Source organism: Amblyraja radiata, chromosome 1 (assembly GCF_010909765.2).
Source record: "Amblyraja radiata isolate CabotCenter1 chromosome 1, sAmbRad1.1.pri, whole genome shotgun sequence".
Classification (NCBI taxonomy): Eukaryota; Metazoa; Chordata; class Chondrichthyes; order Rajiformes; family Rajidae; genus Amblyraja; species Amblyraja radiata.
In genome coordinates this window covers 121278229-121303482 of record NC_045956.1, presented here as the reverse complement: position 1 = coordinate 121303482, position 25254 = coordinate 121278229, and the positions used below count along the sequence as shown (strand labels likewise).

The window sequence follows — 25254 nt, the reverse complement described above, 5'->3', positions numbered from 1 at the left end:
CATCACACTGACAACCTTATTCAAAGGATTGGTACATTTCCAGTCCCACTACTCTTTCTTAAAGCCTTAGTCACCTCAGTTTTTATAAACATAAGAAATCCAACATACAAAGGTTACATACTCCTCACCCAACCAAACTTTTCCATTCTCATCTATACCTCCTCTTATCCCAACATGAGTATAATTAAACGTAGCTCACAGATCCTGAGACGCCTTGCTATCTAAGACTAATATAAACAGTTATCAGTCGTAAACGCTGAGCCCTTTGTGTTATAGACGAGCTAAGGAATGTGTCCTGAGAAAAAGCATGTGGTCTGTGACCAAGTGGCCTGTAACCTGAGAACGGCCACACTAACAAACTACTTTTAAATACAGATTATAAGATACATTTAATACAGAAAATAATATCTACTATAAAGTCTGAAGACATTACAGACTGAAGAAGGGCCTTGATCCGAAACGTCACCCATTCCTTCTTTCCAGAGACGGTCATGTCAAGCTCATGGACCTCTAGCTGGAAGCACAGGGCCAACACGATAACTACCCTACATCACTTCAGGAGCTAAGCGGATTAGATTTCTGGAAGGGAAGCAGGAAGGTCACCATGTATCTCCTGTCCCGGAGGACCGACAGATGCTGATTTTGAGCATATGCAAAAGCAGTTTCCTAAACTAAAGCCTTGGTTGGCTTGCTGTACATAAGTAATTATGAACATTTTAACCTGGCCTGTTCTTAAACACCACTTGAGTACCAAGTATGAATTGCAATACCATTGGATTTATTGGAGGAACGATTTTACAAGAAATTGATATTGAAATACAAGTAAAATCTTGTACTTAATTATTGAAACTATACATTGCTGAGTTACCCCGTAACACATACTTGATAAAGTATAAAAACGCGTTTTTAAAGGTAGCAACATTTTTCAAGTTATTTTATTTACAGATGTTACATATTTTCATAACCAAGCATCTTTGTGCAAACTTAAGTTACTTTTATTTGCAAAGTAAATTCATTAGATATAATTTAACCAAGTTGCACTTCTCTCAAATGATTTTAAATCACTCAGTACTGCAACAAAAAAAAATAAAAAAGGTCCTGCAGTAAAACGTAAAATCCACACTGAAGTTGCAGAAAGTACTCTCATGAGAAGTGGATTCCTTGTGAATTGAAACCATGGAGCAAACTGCAGAAGAAAACAGAAACATTACCTTGATGTATTGAAGTATTTAAATTGTTTCCCTTTCCATTTCCAACAGTTAATATGTACATTTATTTTAAAAGTACAGAGTTTATATTTTTGGAATTGTGAATTTACTGCTGTTAGGTGCAAGACAACACTAGTATTTTTATAAAGCCGAATAGTTAAATTGAAAACTGAATTTACACAATCAATCCATCTGATTGCTCAATGCAGTTGACATTACAACACAGGTACTCCCCGTCTTGTGTAAGAGTTACATTCCGTGAACCATTACCATTAAATGTCTCGGCAGCGTCCAGGGCACTTTCTGCAGCATGCAGCCTTCTGGGTAAGCATCGCTGCCATTTTCGGCTTGTTTCCAATGTAAATTTGAGTGATCATACAATGTTGTGGAAATTACAAACTACCTCAATTGTACGAGGGACTGAGTACAGAATTATTCATGTAACTGGCCAATTGCAAAGTCGGGGAGTGTCTGTATTTTATTGTAACTTAAGTACAAAAAATAACATAAAAAAAGGTAATGATTCTCAAGATCATTCAAAAGAACGTGGAAACTATAGAATATGGAAACAGATTTCTATGGTGTTCAGTTTCCAACATCAGATTCTGCAGCATGATTAAATAATTCTTCCAAACATTACGGGCATGCAAATGGCAAAATGATATTTATTTAATACATGGGTTGAGAAACAAAGTACCCAGGGTGGAGTTGTGGCTATGATGGAATAGCATAAAGTCTTTGCACATTTCTGAACATCCTAAATTTAAGGTAATTTTTCTTTACCTCATAAAGTCATCTATGTCCATTGTTCGAGCTCGTTTTTCACTGCAACCAGTGTCTTCAAGGATTTTCTGGATTTTTTCAGAAATACTGAAATTTTCTGGAATTTCCTACAGCAAAGAAAGATCTGAACGATGAACGTGGGTACAATATTTAAAGCTCAATGAAGGTAATTGGTTTCTACATAAAAGCCATCAAATTAATGTGGCTTATACCAGCCATTTATATTCCCAAGAATAGATTTGTATTTTCGTTTAATAGTAATTCGTCATCATATGTATGCACTACTTCGGATAGTTTACTCCATGTTATTTGTTGAATTTTATGGACATCACAGCATATTAAATTTACATAATTTGACTAGACATATTGTCACTGGATGAAAAAGTCTGAGAATAGAAAGTTAGTGAATTGATGGGATTATTGCAATTGTATATTGAACAAAACTTTCATACTTACAATATTTCGCAAAGAACAGTGTATTCTGTAGTTTTTTTCCAGCAACTGTTGAACTGCACTGGACCTACAAGTAAACAGAAGAATGGTCACCCATGCAAAGAGCCGCAGAAGGTGGAAAAGGTCCTCAATTAATATTTCATGGAGAGAGACGAAGGAACTCGGTAAAATTCATGCAGATGTCTTGACGACGGTCCATATTACAATCAAGGTGGTGCTGGCTAGCTTAAAATGCACAAGAGCAGATAAACTTCCTGGGCCTGATCAGATATGTCCAAGCACACTGAGGAGCGAGAAAATAAATTGCAGAAGTCCTGACTGAGATACCCAAATCATTGTTAGACATGATTGAGGTGCCAAAAGACTGGTGGGTGGCTAATGTTATGCCTCCAAGAAGGATTGCAAGGAAAAACCTGGGAACAATAAAGCAGTAAGCTTAACAACTGTTGTAGGAAAGTTACTGGAGAGCATTCTCAGGAATACTATACGCATGCATTTGGAAAGACGGGTTGATTAGAGATAATTACCATGGTTTTGTACATGGGAGATTGTGTCTTATTAATTTGAGTTCTTTAAAGTAGTAACCAAGGCCTGAAGATATAGCCTGTATGATCTGCAGCAAGGTCTTTGATGAAGTTCCTCATTGTAGGCTGCTCTGTAAGGTTAGCTTGCATGGGATTGAGGGAGAGCTAGCTAACTGAATACGTAATTTGGTACAAAACAGAGGATGATGGTGGGACTGGACACTTGTGATTAGTGGTGTGCCTTAGGGATTGGTGCTGGGTCCATTGCTGTTTATCAACGATTTGGATGAGAATGCACAAGGCATGATTAGTAAATTTGCAGATTACACTAAAATAGGTGGTGTCATAGGCAATGAAGATGGTTATCAAGAATTTTGATTAGTTGGCGAAATGAGCCAGGAAACAGCTAATGGAAATTAATTCAGCCAAGTATGAGGTGTTGCATTTTGGGAAGTTAAGCCAGGCAGGACCTTCAGTGAATTGTAGGGCTCTGTGGAATGCTGCAGAGCAGACTAATTGAGTAAAAGTACATAGCTTTCTGACAGTGGCAGTGGAGGTTCCTGAGGGTGGCTTTTGGCTTGTTGGGTATCAGTTAGGGTTTAAGTTTAGAAGTTAGGACAAACAAAGAATTGCAGATGCTGGAATCTAGAGCAAAACAAAGTACTGGAGTAACTCAGCAGGTTTGGCAGCATCTATGCAGGAAATAGATAAGCAACATTTTGGGTTGTGCCGTTCAACCTCTGGGATCTCAGAAGTTAGGATGTTGTGTTACAACTGGACAATATGATGAGGTGATACTTAGAATATTATGCTCAGTTTTGGTCACACAGTTGCAGGAAAGAAGCCATTAATCTGGAAAGAGTGCAGAGGGGATTTTCAAAATGTTGTCAGGACTCATGGGCCTACTATAGGGAGAGATTGAAATACTATAGGACTTCATTCCTTGGAGCACAGGAGTCTAAGGGACTCAAAGTGTTTAAAATCAAGAGGGGGAACAGATGAGGCACATAGTCTATTTCCCTAGGGCAGGGGAAATCAAGAATTAGAAGCCATACGTTTAAAGTGAGGGAAAGAATGAATAGGAACCTGACAGACAACCTTTTCAAAGGGTAGCGAGGAAATGGAACAATCTGCCAGAGGAAATAATTGAGGCAGGTTTCCAAAACGTTTAAATGATAGTTGGACAAGTACATGGATAAGGAAATGTTTAAAAGGATAGGGGCCAAACATGGAGAAAAGGCATCTGATTAGGTGACGCTTCTTTGTCGGCAAGGAAGAGTTGCGCCGAATGGCCTGTTTCCATGCAGGATGCCTTTATGTAAAGTAATAGACACCGTTAAAGAACAAAGCTACTTCAAAGCATCACATTGAATCTAGAACCACACTTAAACTTAAAATGTGTAGGAGTCTACCTTAAATTGTTTATTCTGCTCATTAATTGATTAAAACCATGCGAATTTCACATGAAGTCTGCTTATGTACATTTGTTAGAATATGACAAAATATTATTCTTCTCCTTCTAAAGATTTTTAAATTAGATATCCTTTTAACTATAAAACCCTGATCTTGGATGTGTGTGGATTTATTTGTTTGTGTGTTTTCACATCTTCTCGAAAAAACGACGCGGTAACGGTAATATTTTTACATATTCCGATAGAGATTTACCCCCTGGAGTCTGAAATTGGCTTATCTGAAAATTTTGTGCTTTATTTCCCAAATTATTTATGAAAATGTTCACAAATCCGGTAAAACTTTGAAAACAAAACGAGATGGTCTCACTGATGATGTCACAATGGGTCTGCAGCACGCGGCATGTACTGTGTTTCACGCGCTGCGAGTGACGTCACCCCAATCCGCCAAACTCGCAGTCCTTTGGTTAACGCCCGCTCCCCCTCCCGCTGCTACCCGCTGATCTCCCCCCCCACTTCCCTCCCCCCCCCCAAATCTCAAGGGGTGGCGGTTAGTGTGTGTGTGTGTGTGTGTGTGTGTGTGTGGGCGTTAATGTGTGTGTGGTTAGTGTGTGTGTGACGTCGCAACAAACACCCCCCCCACCACCACCGCAACCGTGCGTTGAGGGGACGGGACCCAACGGTTTCTCCTTGGTCTAGTACTTACTTAAAAGATGCAGTTAGAGTCTTGTTTTTTCTCACAAATGCTATCCGGACCAGACCATCCCACTCCTAGTATTGAATTAAAAAATGATGCATGAATAGAAGGATAATAACTTTTCCATGAATAGTCTTCGACAAACAAACTTACACAAGATAATTACCACATATCATTTATCTGAGTTAAAATACAATTTAACACTACGGACATCATGCAAACTATTGTGTAGGAAGGAACTGCAGATGCTGGTTTAAACAGAAGTTTTCACCAAAAGCTGGAGTAACTCAGCGGGGCTATTTCCTGTGATGGAGACTGTGAGATGAAGAAAGGGGAGGGAGGCGTCAGAGATGGCCCAAATAAATTGAGTATTGTGTGCAGTTTTCTGGAGTATTGTGTGCAGTTTTGGTCTCCTAATTTGAGGAGGGACATCCTTGCTATTGAGGCAGTGCAGCATAGGTTCATGAGGTTAATCCCCAGGATGACGGGTCTGTAATATGAGGAAAGATAGGGAAAACTGGGCTTGTATCACTGAAATTTAGGATGAGAAGGGATCTTATAGAAACGTATAAAATTATAAAAGGACTGGACAAGCTAGAAAAATGTTCCCAATGTTTGAAGAGTACAGAACCAGGGGCCACAGTCTAAATATAAAGGTGAGTCCATTTAAAACTGAGATGAGAAAAAATGTTTTCACCCAGAGTTGTGAATTTGTGGAATTCTCTGCCATAGAAGGAGGACAATTCACTGGATGAATTTAAAAGAAGTTAGAGCACTAGGGGCTAGCGGAATCAAGAGATATGTGGAGAAGGCAGGCACGGGTTACTGATTGTGGATGATCCGCCATGATCACACTGAATGGCGTGCAGGCTCGAAGGCCAAATGGCCTCCTCCTGCACCTAGTCATGCAAACTATTGGTGCTTTGCCTTAATCAACATTTATTGCATTTGTGCAGAATTAATGTGATCCAATGATGATGGTTGTAGGCTTATGACAATATTCAACTTGCTCCATGGTATGGTAGACATAAATATGCGTACCTTTGTCACACATGGATTTCCTGATAACTAACCTGCCTGATAAGGCCCTTAACAACTGGCAAGGAAAACAAAATTTGTATCGATAGAAACTGGACAAAAGTCAGAATAAGGGAAACCAGGACACAGTTGAGCAATAAATCCTCGTGGCAGAGATAAGATTTTCACAGGAACTTTCTTTAGAATCCAAAGTATACAACTAGTTCCAACTGCAACTCATCTTTTCTATAGCACTACTCATGTTATATTGTGGCAAGAAACTATTCAGAACTGAAGGGACAGAGAAGCAAACAAATCTAGATAATTAAAACAAATTAAAAACCAAGCACTGACAGACTTAGATCATTCTTCAACATTGGAGAACAAAATGTATCATTCATTGTTTTAAAGAGACCTTTAGCTTGCCATTTATCCTTTACAAACATTAATAGTGAATATTGAATAGAAGCTATTTGATAGTGATAAGGAATTGCTTTCATCTGATGTGTAATTCAAACATTGGGTTATTTTTGGAAATAAGCGAGATCCTGCTGAAGATGGGCAGCCGCTGGCCCTTCTTGAGGACGGGCGACTTGGAGCCGCCGCTGCTGGAATCATCTGGTTGGAGAGAGTCTGCGGATAGGATTCTGCCGGCCATGGAAGGCCGGGCGCCCACTGAAGCTGCGGGTACTGTTGGTGCTGGTGACAGCAGCAACCCCCTCCCCCTCCCTTGCCCAGACCTAAGCCCAGAGTCCGGGCCAGCTCTAACTCCAGGTCGGGGCTGAAGGCCGCTCGCAGTGCGGCCCAGTCTAGCGCCGGGCTGGAGCAGACTGAGCCCAGGCTGGCGCAGGCGAGGCTGGGGCCCTCGCTCCTCCTCGGGGTTGTGGATGAAGTGGCAGTGGGTACTATTGGGGCAGAAGCCGGTGGTGCAAGGTATGGCTTGTACTTCGGGTTGCGGCTGAGGCCATGGGCGAACTGGCACTTGTCGCCATAGCAGCCCATAGGGGAGTGGGCTCCTCTGGATTTGGAGCGGGGTTGGGCTGGAGTTGGTGTTGGCTGTGGGTCTGGGGCCGCTGACGTTGTCGGTCCGGGATGTCGGTTGGCCCGGCGGGATAGGTGGAGGTGAGCTGGGGTTGGCGCTTCTCCACGCTGGGCCTGGGGGCTGGTGTCATGTTGGTCCGGAAGTATCCGGCTGCCCCCTGGGGACGACGACGACTGGGGACGGTTCGGCAGCACTTGCGGGTCTCCAGTCACCCCCCCCCCCCCCCCCTCCAGTCATCGACGTCCCCCCGCCCGGTCTACCATCCGACACCACCCCCGCCCACCCGGTCTCCCACTGAAAAAAGACAATTTTTTTTTAATTAAAAAAAAAAATCGGATCCAAACTATACTCACTGAATCTACAGCGCTGTGTTCTATTTTAATTTATAGCGTTCGACCTTTGACAAATCCCATGATTCCTTGTGTTTTTCCGAATACCGAACTCGCTTATACTGAATGGCCTGCGATTGCTCAGGTCCTTACCATAACATTTCAGGGCCATTTAAAATTACCATGCAAAATCCTTCTCTGGATATGGTCAGCTTGACAACATATGCAGACTGCACTACTAATGGGCCAGTAAAATTCATGCCTGTAAGATATATAAATCTAACCACCTGGAAGTTCACTGGTGGAGGTGGATTCTTTGGTTCTATCCTAACCACACTTGACTCAACTTTAGGAGGTGGTCTGAAGTTGTTTTTCCCAACCTGGACAAAGAAAGAAAGATAAATTCCAAGTAATTTTGTAGCATTGTACATTTTTTCTTTTTATGCTTAGAATATTGATCCGCCAACAATATCATGTTACATTTTGCCAATTCCATCGAAGATATCCAATCAGACGTCTGACAAAAGCTGGCTTTAAAACCTATGCATAGTCTACGAGGAAACATGGTAATTGAATAGGTGTGTGATGGAAGGGAGAGCAGAGTTCAAACATATGAATGTAGACACAAAATGCTGGAGCAACTCAGGACAGGTGGCATCTCTGGAAAGAAGGAATGTTGCTTACTAATTTGTTCCAATATCTCCTGCTTGCAAATATCACATGCACACCAAATGAGGTCCCCATTTAATATTATTTCCAAAAGCAGCACGTCTCTGGCATTGAAGCAGCAATGGACATGTGAGTGATTCAGAGGGAACAGTGCTATCAAGTGAATCCTAAGCTTTATTTCAATTAAAGTAACAGCTTTATTCACTGCCTAGGAAAAAAGTTAGAGATTTGGAAAAGACCATTTCCACTGGTTTAGAAATCAATGACAAGAGGCCATGAATTTAAGGTTAAACAAAAAAGGAATGGAGATAAATGGCTTGGCTGCACTTGTATTGTGTGCAGTTCTGGTCGCCCTATTACAAGAAGGAAATGGAAGTTTTAGAGTGGGTGCAGAAGAGATTTATCAGAATGTTGCCTGAGTATTATCTGTTAGGAGAAGTTGGACAAACTTGGATTGTTTCCATAAAATATTTGAAGCTGATGGGCCTCTTGACAAAAGTTCAAAAATTATGAGGGGCATAGATAGTGTTGACAGTCAGAATCTTTTCCCAGGGTGGAAACATCAAAGACCTGCAGGCATTGTTTTATAGTCAGAATAGGAAGTTTAAAGGAGATACATGGGGCAGCTTTTTTTTACTCCTCAACTGGAGTCAATTATAAAAGATGAGATGGCCGAACATTTGGATAGCGGTGACAGGATCGGTCCGAGTCAGCATGGATTTACGAAGGGGAAATCATGCTTGACTGATCTTCTGTAGTTTTTTGAAGATGTGGCATGAAGATGGACAGGGGAGGGCCAGTGGATGTAGTGTACCTGGACTTTCAGAGGCATTTGATGGGGTCCCACATGGGAGATTGGTGGGCAAGGTTGGGGCACATGGCGTTGGGGGTAGAGTGCTGACATGGATGGAGAAGTGGTTGGCGGACAGGAAACAAGGAATGGGGATTGGCGGGTCCCTTTCAGAATGGCAGGCAGTGACTGGTGGGGTGCCGTGGGGCTCGGTGCTGGGACCACAGCTATTTACAGTATACATCAATGATTTGGATGAAGGGATTCAGGGTAGCATTGGCAGGTTTGCAGATGACACAGGACTGGGTGGCAGTGTGAACTGTGGGGAGGATGCTATGAGAGTGCAGGGTGGCTTGGACAGGTTGGGGGAGTGGGCAGATGAAGTTTGGTGCGGATAAGTGTGGGGCTATCCACTTTAGTGGCAGAAACAGGAAGGCAGATTACTGTCTAGATGGCGTTGGGTTGGGAGAAGGGGAGGTGCGGCGGGATCTGGGGGTCCTTGTTCATCAGTCTATGGGGGTAGGCATGCGGGTGCAGCGGGCAGTGAAGAAAGCGAATGGTATGTTGGCCTTTATAACAGGAGGAGTTGAGTGTAGGAGCAAAGAGGTCCTTCTGCAGTTGTACAGAGCCCTAGTGAGACCACACCTGGAGTATTGTGTGCAGTTTTGGTCCGCTAATTTGAGGAAGGACATTCTTGCTATTGAGGGAGTGCATTGTAGGTTTACAAGGTTAATTCCCGAGATTGCAGGACTGTCATATGCTGAGAGAATGGAGCAGCTGGGCTTGTACACTCTGGAGTTTAGAAGGATGAGAGGGTATCTCATTGAAGCATATAAGATTGTTATGGGGTTGGACACGCTAGAGGCAGACAACATGTTCCCGATGTTGGGGGAGTCCAGAACCAGGGTCTGCAGTTTAAGAATGGAGACGAGGAAACACTTTTTCTCGGAGCGGTGAGTCTGTGGAATTCTCTGCCTCAGAGGGTGGTGGAGGCAGGTTCTTTGGATGCTTTCAAGAGAGCTAGATGGGGTTCTTAAAAATAGCGGAGTCAGGGGATATGGGGAGAAGGCAGGAACGGGGTACTGATTGGGGATGATCAGCCATGATCACATTGAATGGCGGTGCTGGCTCTAAGGGCCGAATGGCCTAATCCTGCACCTATTGTCTAAAATAGTGGTGATTATGGTTCTTTGTGATAGGCACATGAATATACAAGGAATGACAAGATATGGATCACATGCAGGCAAAAGAGATTGGTTTAACTTGGCATTATGTTCAACACAGACATTGTGGGGTTGAACCGCATGATCCATTGATCTATTCCACAGACTTGAGTGTCGATGCTTTGCCAAGGTTTAAAAAAAAAAAAAACATTCTTTCAAATGTTTTCTTGAAACATTGCTTCAAAAGTTTATTGCATAGCTCTTCCTGGAAACAAAAACTCTGAAAGGATGCAATATAGTGGAATTACTTATATGGCAAAGAGTCAGCACAAAATCCACTTTAGTAAACTACATTCTCTTGTGTAGGTCAGCAATACTGAAATCAATTGCTGAAAGGTCACACAGTGACTTTAGTGTCAAACCAGTCATTCTGAGTCATTGTGATTCTGTAACACACCACACTGGCCATACCCCAAGATATCAAAAATCCTGGAACACTTAAGTATAATAATTTGATCACAACCTTCATCAGATGATCTACACGTGCCAATAGTTGTGTGTTGATTGAGAGCCTGCAGTATAATTTATCTCCTGGTGTTGCAACAAGTCGAAGGGCAAATTCTCGTTGGAACATCAACACTGCACACCTGTAAATAGAAATGCATACGTTGAGACAAAATTATGTAAGTAAGAGCAACACCTAGTTACAACTTCAATGACAGAATACTTCCTTCTACCCAGTAATAATACAAGAGTACATATCCTTTAAAACTTATTCTTTTTAACCAGCTGTTAAATGAACAAAACAAATTCATGATACCTCAATTTGAATTGCTGATAGAAAATCATTAAGAAAACAGGATTGAGAGGTGGAAGGGACCAGGGGAAACGTAGTGAAACAAACTGGCACTTTCCCCGCTATTGACCAAGTTCACACTAAACTTCTGCCTAAAAATCTAGTTGTATCTTTGTTACCTGCTTCAATAATTTCTCATGACAGGTTATCTCAGTATCATTGTCTTTCATGCAGGGGTGGGAGATTGCAACCTTCACGTGGTCTGCCCTGTTTCAACGAATGCAATCAACCTGGCGTGCACATTCAAATAGAACAAGTTGTCCTACAACTTTAGGCTGTGCATGCCAAACGCAAGAAGATCTTTCAGGCAGAAGAATTTTGTCCAAAATTTGAAAAAATGGCTGGAAATGCTCAGCAGGTCAGGTCACATCTGTGGAAAGAGAAATAAAGTAAACTTTTCAGGTTGAATACCCATCGTCAGAACTAGGAAGGTCATTAAGCTGAATGGAGGGTTGTTCTCTGATAAGGTAAAACTGTGATGACCATCGGGACAGTAAACAAGGTTATCTTGTTAATGAGTGAACGGGAGCAGTTAGAAAGTGAGAAGATAAAATATAAAACAGACAAAAGAATGAAGGAGCTAAAAACGGCAGAGTAGGAAGATATGCCTGGTAGATGTCACTGGCCATGTTCTCTTTTCAGAGGGAAAAAAAGGAAAAGGGAAACTGAGCTAATATCACAGGACGACTGATACAAAGAGAAAAGAAAAGTCAAGCTACTCCAAGTTGTAGAATGCAATATAAAGTCCAGAAGGCTGCAACATGCCCAGATGCAAGATGATCTCAAGCTTGCGCTGGATCTCACTGTGACAGTACAGTAGTCCACAGATCAACAAGTCAGAGTGAGAGTGGGATAGGAAATTATGGTAGCAGGAGCTCATCACCTATTCGGACTGAACACTCGTATTCCACAAAGCAATCGCCCAATCTGCGTTTAATTTTCTCAGTGTAGAGGAGACCACAACGTGAACGAAGAACTAGTTTGGAAGAAGTAGAAGTGAACCTCAAGAGTCAAAGCAAGTGTCAAGAGTTTTAATTGTCATATGTACCAAAACAGAACAGTGGAATTCTTATTTGCAGCAGCTTAACAGGTCTGTAAACACAGCCATTGATGTATCAGAAAAAGTTGTGAAATATGCCTGGGTAGGATCGAAACAAAGATTGTTCCATATATCTCATTAAAATGCAGGCATAGTTTGGGCCCAGGTGAGTGCCCCTACCTGCACCTTTAATCTGGAAAAGGTGAATGGAATTTAAATTGTTCCATGTGAGAACGAGATTAACCAGGCAAAGAATGTGTTGGAGTGGGGTGGGGACAGGTTGGGCCTCTCCTGCAGGAAGACCATCCTTATATGGGATGAAAGTATAATATAATTGAACATTCACAGTTGGGACCAGGGAACAGGAAACGATCAAAGTGGTGGAGGGCATCGGAGGTATCATTGATACAAGTGGGAAGGGACTTTAGAGATGAAAGGGAGACAATGGGTTTGACAGGGCAGCCCTTCTCGTGGATTTTTTGCAGGAATTGGATGCGGGCTGTACCCAGCGACAAGGAAAGCAAATGCAGATTGGGTGATCACTTTGTGGAGCGCATGCATTATTACATCCACACGATCAATCTGGTTTCCTGCCACTTCAATTCCATACCCCACTCCTATATGTGCTTCTTGTACTGTTACAGTGAGACCCAATGCAAGCTTGAGAATAAGCACCGTATCATGCATCTGGTCACATTGCACCCATCTAAACTTATGTGAATTCTATGATCACAGGGAACTTGATTTCTCTATCTGTACTAGTTGTCCATCACTGATACTTTTTTTTTATAGCTTGTTTTATTTCTCCATTGTATTTCCACCTCAGTTTTGACGAAGGGTTTTCAAACCAAAACTGTTTCTCTTCCCACAGATGTGATATGACATGCTGAGTATTTCGAGTATTTTGGTTTTAAGTTTCCAGCATCAGTAGCTTTTTGATTTTCACTTTGAGATTTTATCCAATTTATCTTCTCATCTCTAACACAATATTCCAGTATTTTGTTTTTGTAGAACTAAATGAGGCGCACCTGAAGAATGGTCTGTGCAGCAGTAGTTTAAAAACAAATGGAGACGAGATCTGTAAACATAACAAATCATATTAGCAATCATTTCCTTTAAAATTAGCTGACTTATTCCTCCTCTTAAAAACTATTTGGATAGCATAGAAACATAGAAAATAGGTGCAGGAGTGATCATCCAAAATTAGTACACCGTTCTTGTTTTTCTTCATATCCCAAGAACTAAATCTAACTTTCTTTTGAAAACATCCAGTGAATTGGCCTCCACTGCCCTCTGCGGCAGAGAAGTCCACAGATTCACAACTTTTTGGGTAAAAAAGGTCCTCATTTCATTCCTAAATGGCCTACCCCTTATTCTTAAACTGTGACCCCTAGATCTGGACTCCCCCAACATCGGGAACATTTTTCCTGCATCTAGCCTGTCCATCCCTTAAGAATTTTATATGTTTCTATAAGATCGCCTCTCATCCTAAATTCCAGCGAATACAAGCCCAGTCGACCCATTCTTTCATCATATGTCAGTCTCACCATCCCGGGAATTAACCTGGTGAACCTACGCTGTACTCCCTCAATAGCAAGAATGTCCTTCCTCAAATTAGGATACCAAAACTGCACACAATACTCCAAGTGTGTTCTCACCAGGGCCCTGTACAAATGCAGTAGGACCTCCTTGCTCCTCTACTCAAATCCTCTTGCTATGAAGGCCAACATACCATTAGCTTTCTTCACTACCTGCTGTATCTGCATTTCAGTGACTGATGTACAAACACATCCAGGACTCGTTGCACCTGCCCTTTACCTAATCTGACACCATTCAGATAATAATCTGCCTTCTTGTTCTTGCCACCAAAGTGGATAACCCAAATAAATCTTTTCCCTGCTCAACATTTCAAAGTGAAGCATCAAGCCAGTGCAAGTACATCTTCAGAAACACAAATAGCTGCTGCTATAGATTTCCTATTTAGGACATTGTGTTAGCAATTAGATTGCTCAAAGTTAGTAACTCAAAAACAGCAAAAAACAAATTTGTTAGAAATAAATGTTCAAACAACTGTCACAGATTTACAATACAGAGAATGATTAAGAAACTTAGACCTAATGTTTTATGAAAGTGTTGACTATCCATTAAAGTTAGTGAGGTTCCCCCATTTCTTGTAATTATCTATCTATATTATGTTGACAGCCTCGTTTTAAATCACCAAATATATATCACAGAACATATACATCTGCAGTATACATATACAGAACATATACTTCCTACATATAATTTTCAAAGGTTGATTCTCTTTGTTCTAAATTTCTTCCATTCATTAGGAAATCTTTGTAACCATATTTGAGGGACTCAAATAGGGAAAGCTAGCAGTCAGTGTGTGAGGCAGGAGGCAGAGAAGGGTAGCACTCGGACCCAAAATGTAGGGGAGAAAGAAGAAAAAGATAATAAACAGAGAATAAGAGGTGGTGGGTTTCTTAAATGTGTATATTTTAATGCTAGGAGCATTGTAAGAAAGGTGGATGAGCTTAGAGCCTGGATTGACACCTGGAAGTATGATGTTGTTGCGGGCGTCCGGCCGCGGGCGGCGCCGTTTGTAGCTCCGACTCCGGCAACTCTACCCCTGGCTGCGCGGCCCGCGGCCGGACGCCCGCAACCCCAGCTCCGCGATGTTGTGAGTCGGCGGCCACAGCGCTCCGGAGCTTACCGCACGGCGACCCGGTAAGGCATTGCCCGCTCCCCGCTGGTATCCCAGCGCTGCGACGCCGCCGACTCACAACATCGCGGAGCTGGGGCTGCGGGCGTCCGGCCGCGGGCGGCGCTGGGTTTGGAGCGCCGCGCAGCCAGGTGTAGAGTTGCCGGGGTTGGAACTCCAACCGACTCCGCCCGCGGCCGGACGCCCGCAGCCCCAGCTCCGCGATGTTGGGAGTCGGCGGCCACAGCGCTCCAGAGCTTACTGCACGGCGACCCGGTAAGGCATTGCCTGCCCCGCCTCTCCGACCAGGTAGGGGACTAAGAATTAAAGTTTCCCCCTTCACCCCCCCCACCACATAAAATCCCTCCAAACTAACTGACTAACATTTAAGCAATGATTTACAATGATTCCCTGGTCTCCGGGGAGGAGGCAGCCGCTCCAGACTTTTCAAGCCACCCGCGCTACCTACCTAATCTACGCTAAAAATCTTCCATTCGGAAATCCGAAAAATTCTGAAATCCGAGAAGTGTCTGGTCCCAAGGCTTTCGGATAAAAGGTTGTGCACCTGTGTATATATCTATATATATCTATATATATATATAACACACACAGGTTCTAGAATAAAACTCCGCAGATCACATGTACCCACCAAGAGATTTTCCATTTCTACCAAAACATTTTTTTCCAACAAGTTGTTTTTATATATAAGATTTATTGCTAACACTGGGCCTGGTTTTCACTTTAAATCTGAGGTAGCAGTGCTGCTTTTTTCCATAGCAGGCAAGGTACGGATCAAACTATAATTATCCATAATGTTATCCAGAACAGTAACAGAATCAGGCTATATAATGTAAAAAAGCTTATGATGAATTACCTGATATGGTAAATTTGCTACACATGCATCAAAGAATGGCAAGTCTGTCTTCAGCACATCTCCGACCATTATTTGAAGTTTGTTTGCAGCAGGTCTGAAATAGAATTACACGTGTTATGTAATATTTTAAATAGAAAATTCGACAAAACAAGGCATTAGCTGCAATGTAAGCTTTTTAGTAAATGATTCCGAGTACGATAGGAAAATTAATTAATACATTTACGTAACATAAATGCACTTTTATTACTTACGTTCCTTGAACTCTTTTCTGTAGTTCAGCAACAAGTCTGCTATCAAGTTCGCATGCAATTACCTATGGTAAACACAGAAATTAAATTTATATTGTTATAATTTACTGAAATCCACTGAGTTTCACCAGCAAATCTAGAGTTTAGTTCAGTGATCATGAAACATGTTAAAGCAGGTGGACTTTGTTTTAAGTTATTTGCTGACATACAAGACGAGGATAAAACTGACAAAAGAAGAAAAAAAGCTTAATTCCAGAAGAAAGATCAATTCTTCTTGATATCAAGGCTGCAGTTCAGGCAGCACAGCATCCAGAAGCCTCAGGAAAAATACAGATGATAGAAATTGGGGGGATTTTTACTCTGGCTGGAGTCACACATTTAACAATGGAAAAGGTTTGTGTGCAGATAAATTACGACAGACCTATAATATCACAACAGAAATTCTTCTGGCTCTATGACTAAAGATGCTTCATTAAGCATATTAGCATTTGGGAATAAAAGTAGCTTTCAGTTCTACTCACAATAACTAAATGTAGCGCCCTGTGCAGCAAATATAGGTTACACGGAAGAAACAGAAAAGAAACATCTGTAAGAATGTATTGCCGTTTATAACATGGGATTCAATGGGTAAGCGGTATTATAGAAAACTGTAGTATATACAGTTTCTTAGGATCAAAACCACTGTAACATAGATGTTACCTGTATTAGAAATAAACTTGCAAAGTCAGAGTTATTGCTTGCATACATACAAGGAAGCAAATAACCAGAGCTGCCAAGTTTTTTCAGAGCATTTCAGCATTCTAGTACCTGAAAGTTAGTATTTTGCTGAGGAAATCAGTATTTTTATGCGGTCCATTTTGCTGAAAAAAGTTATTTTTTATGTGCAGTCATACCTATGTAAGAGTACACAAATGCATAACTTTGCTACCAATTGGCATGTCTTCTACACACCTTACTTGACAGTGCATTCATTGTTATCTCTTTGTAGACTGCTGTTTGAACGGCTGCTTCCTGCTTTTAGCACCAGATGATGGTGGAAGCCATTTTGGAAGCCTCCCTCTCCCTCCCTCGCTCCCCCTCTTTCTCTCCCTCCCTCCTCCTTTTTTTTCTCCCTCCCTCTTATTCCCTCCCTCTCTCCTTCTCCCTCCCCCTTCTTCTCCCTCCCTCCCCTCTCCATCCTCACTCGCTCCACCCCTCCCCCCCCCTCTCTCCCCCCTTTAGCCCACCCACCATTCTGTAAAATCAAGGCCAATCCCAATGTAACTGCAATCCCACTGGCAACCTTTCACCACGAGGCTTATCCAGAATTCTACCACTGCCTAAAAAATAATCAAAGGCCCAACTTCCACTGAGAAAGAGAATTCCAAAGACTCATTGTTATACTGAACAGTCTGTGACCCATAGCGCTGTGACCATAGTGCTATGTGTAAAGCCCATAGCAGTCCAGTCGGTATAGCTATATTTAGAACCCACAGAGCTTCATTTAAATTCCCACGCGTTAAACTGACAGCGCTCTGTTTAAACCTGGAGCGGGACAGGCAGTGACTCTGGAGAGAAGGAATGGGTGACGTTACTGGTCGAGACCCTTCTTCAAACTGAACTGAACTCCGTATTGAAAATCTGTATTTAACAACACAAAATCGTACATCTGTATTCTTATCACATTTCCGTACAAAATACTGAAAATCCGTACTACTTGGCAGCTCTGAATAACTACACAATCTTCTGAATTATTCAACATCTTTTATGGTAGACAGGTTCAAGATGAAGGGGAAAGATTTAATAGACATTGAATTGAATTGAATTGAATTTCCTTTATTGTCATTCAGACCTTTCAGTCTGAACGAAATTTCGTGCCTGCAGTCATATATACAATAATAGACAACAGAACAGACAGTAAACACAAATTAACATCCACCACAGTGAGTCCACCAGTACCTCCTCACTGTGATGGAGGCAAAAATCTTAGGGCTGCAGTCTCTTCCCTCCTCTTCTCCCTCTGCGCTGAGGCGATACCCCATCGGGCGATGGTAGATCAGTCCCGCGGCTCACCGAGCTCCGCGAACGGGCCGGTTCAAACACCGCCGCCCTCCAGTCCAGCGGACGCAGCTGTTGACGACGTCGTCCACTGGCCCGCTGCCGAACCCCGGACTCAGGCCGCCACCGCCAGAACGCCGCCTTAGCCACCGGAGCACCGTTCCAGCCCCGAGCCGGGTCACCCTCACGTGAGCGTCTCAGCCCCGCGCCAGGCCACCCCCACGGGAGCGCCGTTACCCTCGAGCTGGGCCGCCCCGACGGGAGCGCCGTTCCACCCTCGAGCTGGGCCGTCCCGACGGGAGCACCGTTTCCCTCGGGCTGGGCCGCCCCGACGGGAGCACCGTTTCCCTCGGGCTGGGCCGCCCTCACGGGAGCGCCGTTTCCCTCGGGCTGGGCTGCCCCGACGGGAGCGTCTCAGCCCCTCACCAGGCCGCCCTCACGGGAGCGTCACAGCCCCTCACGGAAGCGCCGTTCCAGCCCCGAGCCGGGCCGCCCTCACGGGAGCGCCGTTACCCTCGAGCTGAGCCGCCCTCACGGGAGCGTCTCAGCCCCTCACGGGAGCGCCGTTCCAGCCCCGAGCTGGGCCGCCCTCACGGGAGCGAGTCCTGACAGGCTGCCTCCGGAGCCTCGAGGTCGCCAGCTCCGCCATTAGGCCTCAGCGCAGACGGAGGCAGAGAAGAGGGATACGACAAAAAAGTCGCATTCCCCCGAAGGGCGAGACAGCAAGCCCTATTTCAACCCCCCACCCCCCCACATAAACACAACCCAAAAAACCAAAAACATAGCTAGACAAAACGAAAAAAACAACACAAAAAAGTAAAGACAAACGGACTGCAGGCGAGCCGCAGCCGTTCACCAGCGCCGCCACTTCCGGATCTCTGGACATGCTGTGTTTCTCCAGCACTTTGTGTTTTGCTCAAGATTCCAGCAACTGCAGCTTTGTAGCTCTAATCGATTATAAGAGTGTAATCACAAAAATAGTGTGGGAGAAAAACTTGTAATGGATAACTGAAGGAAAACAAGAATGTGAATTTTTCGGAAAACCTTAAAAATCCGTTGATGGCAGAAGGAAACAGAACAAGTGTACATGCTAACATAAACAGAATCCTATGTTTAAAACCTAAATTTATGTAAAACAGTGCTTGCTTCTACTTTGTTCTGATTTTACTTCCATACCTTTTTAGCCTTTTCCAGAATCTTCACGGTCATGTTACCTGTACCAGGGCCAACTTCCAGTACGACATCTGTTGGTCTAATAGCAGCCTTGAAGAAAAACAAATTAATATTTAAAAATATGATTCTATTATGCCATGCATTTACTACAGATAATTTACACAAGTCTTTCATTGAACCAACAATTAATGCATTATCTACACATATTAGAACATTCTAGATCACATTTTAATTACTTGGCTCCACTTGCTAACACAATAGTGACTCAAGAATTGGGCATTGGGCACGGCAACATGGACAATGTCCATTGGACATCATGCATTATTCCAATTTTCATTTGTAGATCAAACAGGAAGATGAAGAGTGGCAGGTAATAATGCTAAAAATTAGTGTACATTAACAAAATAAGCAACTAAGTCCGTAAAAATAAATAATTTCTTGGGTTGAAAGAGAAATGTCCTCTAAATCGTTCAGTCACAAATATAGATCCTCGCCAGATTTTGTCAGGGTTACCTTCAGAACATTGAACTGTTCGTAAGTTGGTAGGTTGCAAGTTAAATGCAACCATGAGCCGAGTTCCCACAAGGCGGAAGATGTCGGCAGACCCGCAGCATCCGGCAAATCCATCCTGCCGTCCCGCTCAATAACAAACACACAAACAAGTACACAAGCAAGGCATTTATAACTTGGGGGTTATCTGTACTCAAGGCTGTTTATTTAGGAACAGAGATCATTCAAATTGCAGCTTTAAATATACACCAAGAAGTTTGGCTATTTTTTGCTGCATCATATCAATTGATAAATGATCCGTAAATCCTCAGCACTGTTTAAAGGTAAATGAAGGACTGTTCCAATTTCCAAAATAAACTTTACATTAAAAGAAAATACTAGACTTGTGTTGGACATTTCAATCAGCCATTAAAATGAAATGTTGATATGTCTATGTATGTTGTCAAATATGAGAATCCAAAGCTTGAGTGACAGATGGCTATGCATTTGCAATATGTTTTGTCACAGTAATCTAGCATGGAGGTTTGATCTTTTGGAATTCCCAAGAAAATCCAGATAGAAAATAATGAACCTCTCTAATCTTACCTCAGGTTTGAACTCAGGTAGGATCCAATTGATTTGAATAAGGGTACCAGGGAAAAGGGTTTTATTTTTTTTAAATTAATGTAGTTTATTTTAATGTGTTTAGTTATTAAATGTTTACACGCATATACTCTAAAAGGAGTAAAGGGACACGGCCTTGATAGGACGTAGTTCCACTCTGTTATTTGTCTTGCCAAAGCCATCTAGAACAAGCCACACCAACCACAATCTAGATCAAAGCCTTCACAGCAATGCTCCACAATGAATCAGAACTCAGCAGAGTGTTTAAAATAAGACATGCATGAAAGAAAACCATGTTTGACAACTTCATGGAGATGTGAGAATATAACAAACAAAATGTATTGATGAGAACTGGTGTATTTGGATTCCCAAATAATCATTCAATAAAGTGATGCATAGAACATTTCTGCATAAGGGTTATGGGTAATATATTGGCATGGATAAGGGAGAGCTAACAGAGTTAGGATTAATAGGCCATTTTCAGATTGGATTCAAGAACGTGCTATGGCCTCACCTATTTCAATCTTCGTTAATTACTAAGTTTATCATGGCCGAAGAATGAAAGAGCAATTAATTTAAATATGTATAAATATATCTGTGAATCTTAGAAAATGAAACACATAATTAACATGCAAGTACAGCAAATGATTATGAAAGCAAATGGAATGTTGGCTTTTACTGATCAGCAGGTTATTCTTTCAGCAAGAACATGGAAAAATATGGCAGTGCAAAACATAGAGAGACAAATGAATTAATTATTTTAAATGATATGGGTTAGACTGAACCATGACACATTTTCTTCGATTGTACCTTCTCAATGACGCTATTCACAATTAAAGGATTCTTCAGAATGTGCTGACCGATTCCAGTGTTGAAAACAATACCTAAGTAAAACAGCATAAAAACTGAAGTTACAAAAAGAAAAAAGCAAAAGCATTATCAATATTTTGCAATCAAAAAACATGGGGTCCAGGTTAAAATTGCACTCTAGATTGTGAAGTGGAAAATCATAAATGCATTGTGGCTATGTAGATTATGGGATTTAAATGGTGTGCAAAATGATTTGGGGATCTTGGAACATAAAAGGCTTGCATGCTGATTTACAGTATAGCATGCATCTGGAAAGCAAGCCAATTAACCTGATATTCACCCATGGAAAATGCTAATCATTATTGAGGCAAGAGTGGGGCGTTTAAAATAAGACATGCATGAAAAAAATCCCATGTTTGACAACTTTATGGAGATGTGACAACATAACAAACAAAATGTATTGATGAGAACTGGTGTATTTGGATTCCCAAATACTCATTCAATAAAGTGATGCATAGAACATTTCTGCATAAGGGTTATGGGTAATATATTGACATGGGTAAGGGAGAGCTAACAGAGTTAGGATTAATAGGCCATTTTCAGATCGAATTCAAGAACGTACTATTGCCTCACCTATATCACCGAAGAAAGAGCAATTAATTTAAATGAGTCTAACTTAGAAGGGGAACCAATTTCGGCTTGGACCAAAAGATCTGTTTTCATAGCTGCATGACGCCATATCGAATGAGCGTCCATGACGACCAGCCACATGTCCTCCAGGAACTGTCTGGCAAAAACTATGTGGATTCGCTGCCATGGTTGGTCGGCGACGCGCCATGCGGAGGTCTCTTCCGGCGGATTCGGTGCTGTTTCGGCACATGATGTGCAGTCCTTTCAGTGGTCGGCAATATCAGTCTCGATATTCGGCCACCACACATGCATGCGGGCGAGCGCCTTCATTCGCACAATTCCAATGTGTGTCTTGTGCAACATTTTCAGAATTTGCGATCGCAGTTCCGTCGGAATGATTGCTCGACAATCGCGGAGCAGAATGCCATCCTTTCCGTTTGCCCATTCTGGTATGAGCGGAATACCTTGTCCAGCTTGGGACTATTCGGCCACCCCCGAGTGACAAAATGTCGTACCTTCGACAAAATGGGGTCTGTGCTCATGTAGTTGGCGACCGTCCTTGCAGAGATGGGGAAATCGGCGTTGACCCTCGTGTTGAGCAAGTTTCAATTTCCATAATTGCCTCCTCTTTATCGAACGTCAGGTCTGGTCCAATCGGAAGACGAGACAGTGCATCAGCATTGGCATGCTCGGCAGACTGTCGGTAAATGATGTGGTAATCATATCCCATCATGATCAGGGCCCAACGTTGAAGACGATGAAACGTCATGACAGGCAAACTTTCGTGGACTTTTGGAGGGCACATCATCCGAGCACGTACACACCATTGAGGATAAATGGGGATATTGTGGATTGGGTGAGCTGCTTTAAATACCTGGGAGTTCATATCTCTGAGGACATGACATGAACATCATACGCTGCAGCACTCACGCTGTTACCACCTCAGGCAATTGAGGAAATTCAGAGTGTCTCTGAGGATCCTCCAGTGCTTCTACTCAGCGGCTGTGGAAAGCATCTTGCCTGGAAATATCACGATTTGGTTTGGGAGCTGCTCTGCCCAGGACAAGGCTCTGCAGAGAGTAGTGCATTCGGCCGAACGCACTATGGGAACTACACTCGCCCCCCTGCAGGAACTATACATCAGAGGTGCAACTCCAGCGCCAAAAAGATCATAGGAGACCCCTTCCACTCCAGCAACGGACTGTTCCAGCTGCTACCGTCAAGCAAACACCTCCGTTGCCATGCTGTGAGAATGGAGAGGTTGAGAAGGAGTTTCTTCCCAGAGGCCTTTAGGACTGTAAACTCCTATCTCTCCAGGGACTAACTTTACTGTACCATTTTACTGTTGTGTGGTGTCTTTTTAATATTGCTGTTTTTTCCTTTTTCTTCCCTCCCACAAATATGTAAAATGTGAATATGTGATTCTGTTCAATTCTGTTTGTAGTTTGTTTGTTTTTTTACAAAATTCGTGAGCATTGCCACTTTTCATTTCACTGCACATCTCATATGTGTATGTGACGATTAAACTTGACCTGACGACCGAGCACTGCAATAGAAATAGTCTCAGCGATTTGGTCGACTGTGTTTTGCGCTTTCTTGCCCTTTCTCAGCTGTCCTACGGATTGACACACTGCCTGGAGATGATCTTTTCAGTAACAGGCATAACAAATGGACTTGATATACAGGTACTCACGGTGATGATGAGCAGTTGAGCCACACCGGTAGCAGGGTTTCTATCCTACCCCCACAGGGGGACGGCTCTTTTGAACTGTCCCTCCTTCACAGGATTTGTTCTGGGTCGATCAAGTTGTTTCTGGCGTTGCGGATGAGTCTGGCGAATTGTATGCATCTCCTGAGGGAGCTTCGATGCTGTTTCGCCGGCCATTTGAGAATCGCCTGCTGGATGAATGCGTGCCTGCAGCCCATGACCTATCCTGCAACGCATTGTATTGGCACTTTTTGCAGCATTGAGCTTTAAAATCACATGCCTTCGCTGGTGCGAACTTCGGCAAGAAATCGAGGCAAGCTGCGAAGAAATTTCGACTTTGAAATGCAGGTCCAAAGCCGTTGTGATTTTAGCATATGAAACTTCAGTTACTTCTTCTGTAAGTAAATTTTGAAGTAGTTCAAAAGTTTCTGGAGACATTGATGAACACAAGAGAGCCTTCTTCCTCAGGTCAGTCGTAATTGCCATATTCAAAATAAAACTCAGCGCGCATTAAATACGACGACCACCTTTCTCGCTCGGGATCAAAACGATCGAATTGCCAAGACGTTAGTTTGAGTACACTACAGATCCCACTCCTGACACCACTTTCGTGTTCTTGTTCTATGTCTGTATAAAACTTGTCTCCAAGGACAACTAAAAATGGCTGCAACCACACGATCTGATTGCACACTCCCCCCCCCCCCCATGTGTACAGACAGAGATAACCATGTACAAAACATCTCCCTTTGTCCGGTGCAGCGCCACCTGCTGCACAAGAGGAGCAACGGGTCCTCCCACCCCACGGTCCACCAAACATCACAAGGAGTCTGAGGGGAACTTTAAAAAAAAACCTAACACTTAGGGTGATAAATGTATATATAACGAGCTGCAGGTGGAGGTAGTTGAGATAGATACCATCACGTTTAAAACATATTAGACAGGTACGTTTATAGAACACGCTCAGAGGGATATGGGCCATACACGAGCAGGTGGGACTAGTGTAGATGGAGCATGTTGGTCGGCTTTGGAAAATTGGGCGAAGGGATTGTTTCCACGCTGTGACAGTGGCCGCAACGGATCCGTCCATGTCTGAAGAACGTCTGTGCTGAGAGACCCGTGGGGGGGGGCCAGTCTTGCCCGGCCCCGCCGAGAGCCCGACCCGACCCGACCCCCCGCACAGAGCGCCTGTCCGCCATCCGTGCCCGCGGCCGCGCCCAGCCAGCCAGACCCGGCCCAGCGCGCGCCCCCGCGTCCTGTCCAGCGCGCGCCCCCGCGTCCAGTCCAGCTCGCGCCCCCGCACCCAGACAGACCCGGCCCAGCGCGCGCCCTGACCTGGGCCCCCGGCCTGCCGGAGTCCTCGCGACTTCTCCTTCCTGACTCTGGGCATGTTCGCGAGCTGAGCTGCGCTCCGGCCGAATCTCAATTCAAACCCCAACCGTCCGCCGCCGCACGTGGCGGGTATGATCTTTGGCCACAACCAGCGTCTCCGCACGAGCCAGTCCACAGAACCCTGGGCGGTTGCTCCGCGACCAGTGCAAGGCTACGCGTGCGGCGCTCACAGCTGCGGTCGCTCCGGTTGCGTCACCACGATAACACGACGAGTCAAGAGAAGGTGCGCGGCGGTGACAGCGCCACCTACAGGAAGAGAGGGAAGGGGGTGGTGACCAGCAAAGATCTTACAGCGGAGCTTTGGTCTTTGGTGTCCAGCATCTCAAGCTCGCGCACATTTGGACACCGGCACAACCGGCGACGTTATGGGGCGGAACCCTTCTTCAGACAGATTTATCCACCCTACTACAATCAGGACAATATTAGGCTCCTAACCCGAATCATCGCCAGTCCATTTCCTCCACAGATGCTGTCTGACCCCCTGAATTCCCCAGCACTTTGTGTTTTGCTCAAGATTCCAGCATCTGCAGTGGCTTGTGTCTCTTTTTGTTACTATCTTCTATACTGAGCTACAAGAGCCTAACTTGAC

At 43.5% G+C, this 25254-nt stretch overlaps 1 protein-coding gene across 1 annotated transcript; it reads right to left on the bottom strand.

Annotated features, from left to right (window-relative positions):
- Positions 1-757: 757 nt before the first annotated feature.
- On the bottom strand, positions 758-24864 carry dimt1 (DIMT1 rRNA methyltransferase and ribosome maturation factor). The gene is made up of 12 exons (XM_033029997.1): positions 24609-24864; positions 20939-21012; positions 19019-19105; positions 15809-15870; positions 15558-15651; positions 13008-13057; positions 10608-10731; positions 7750-7842; positions 5084-5148; positions 2448-2511; positions 1992-2098; positions 758-1186 (listed from the first exon to the last, which is right to left on the bottom strand). Exons 1-12 carry the CDS (start codon positions 24661-24663, stop codon positions 1144-1146), a joined length of 918 nt encoding a protein of 305 aa, XP_032885888.1. The 5' UTR covers positions 24664-24864; the 3' UTR covers positions 758-1143.
- Between the last annotated feature and the right edge of the window lie 390 nt (positions 24865-25254).

Coding starts and splice junctions, on each gene's coding strand:
- dimt1 (XM_033029997.1), bottom strand. CDS start 24,663: ATGCCCAGAGTCAGGAAGGAGAAGTCGCGAGGACTCCGGCAGGCCGGG. Junction 15,652..15,808: donor CAGAAAAGAGTTCAAGGAAC/GTAAGTAATAAA, acceptor ATTCTATTTCAG/ACCTGCTGCAAACAAACTTC. Junction 10,732..13,007: donor CTGCACAGACCATTCTTCAG/GTGCGCCTCATT, acceptor TTCTATTTACAG/GTGTGCAGTGTTGATGTTCC.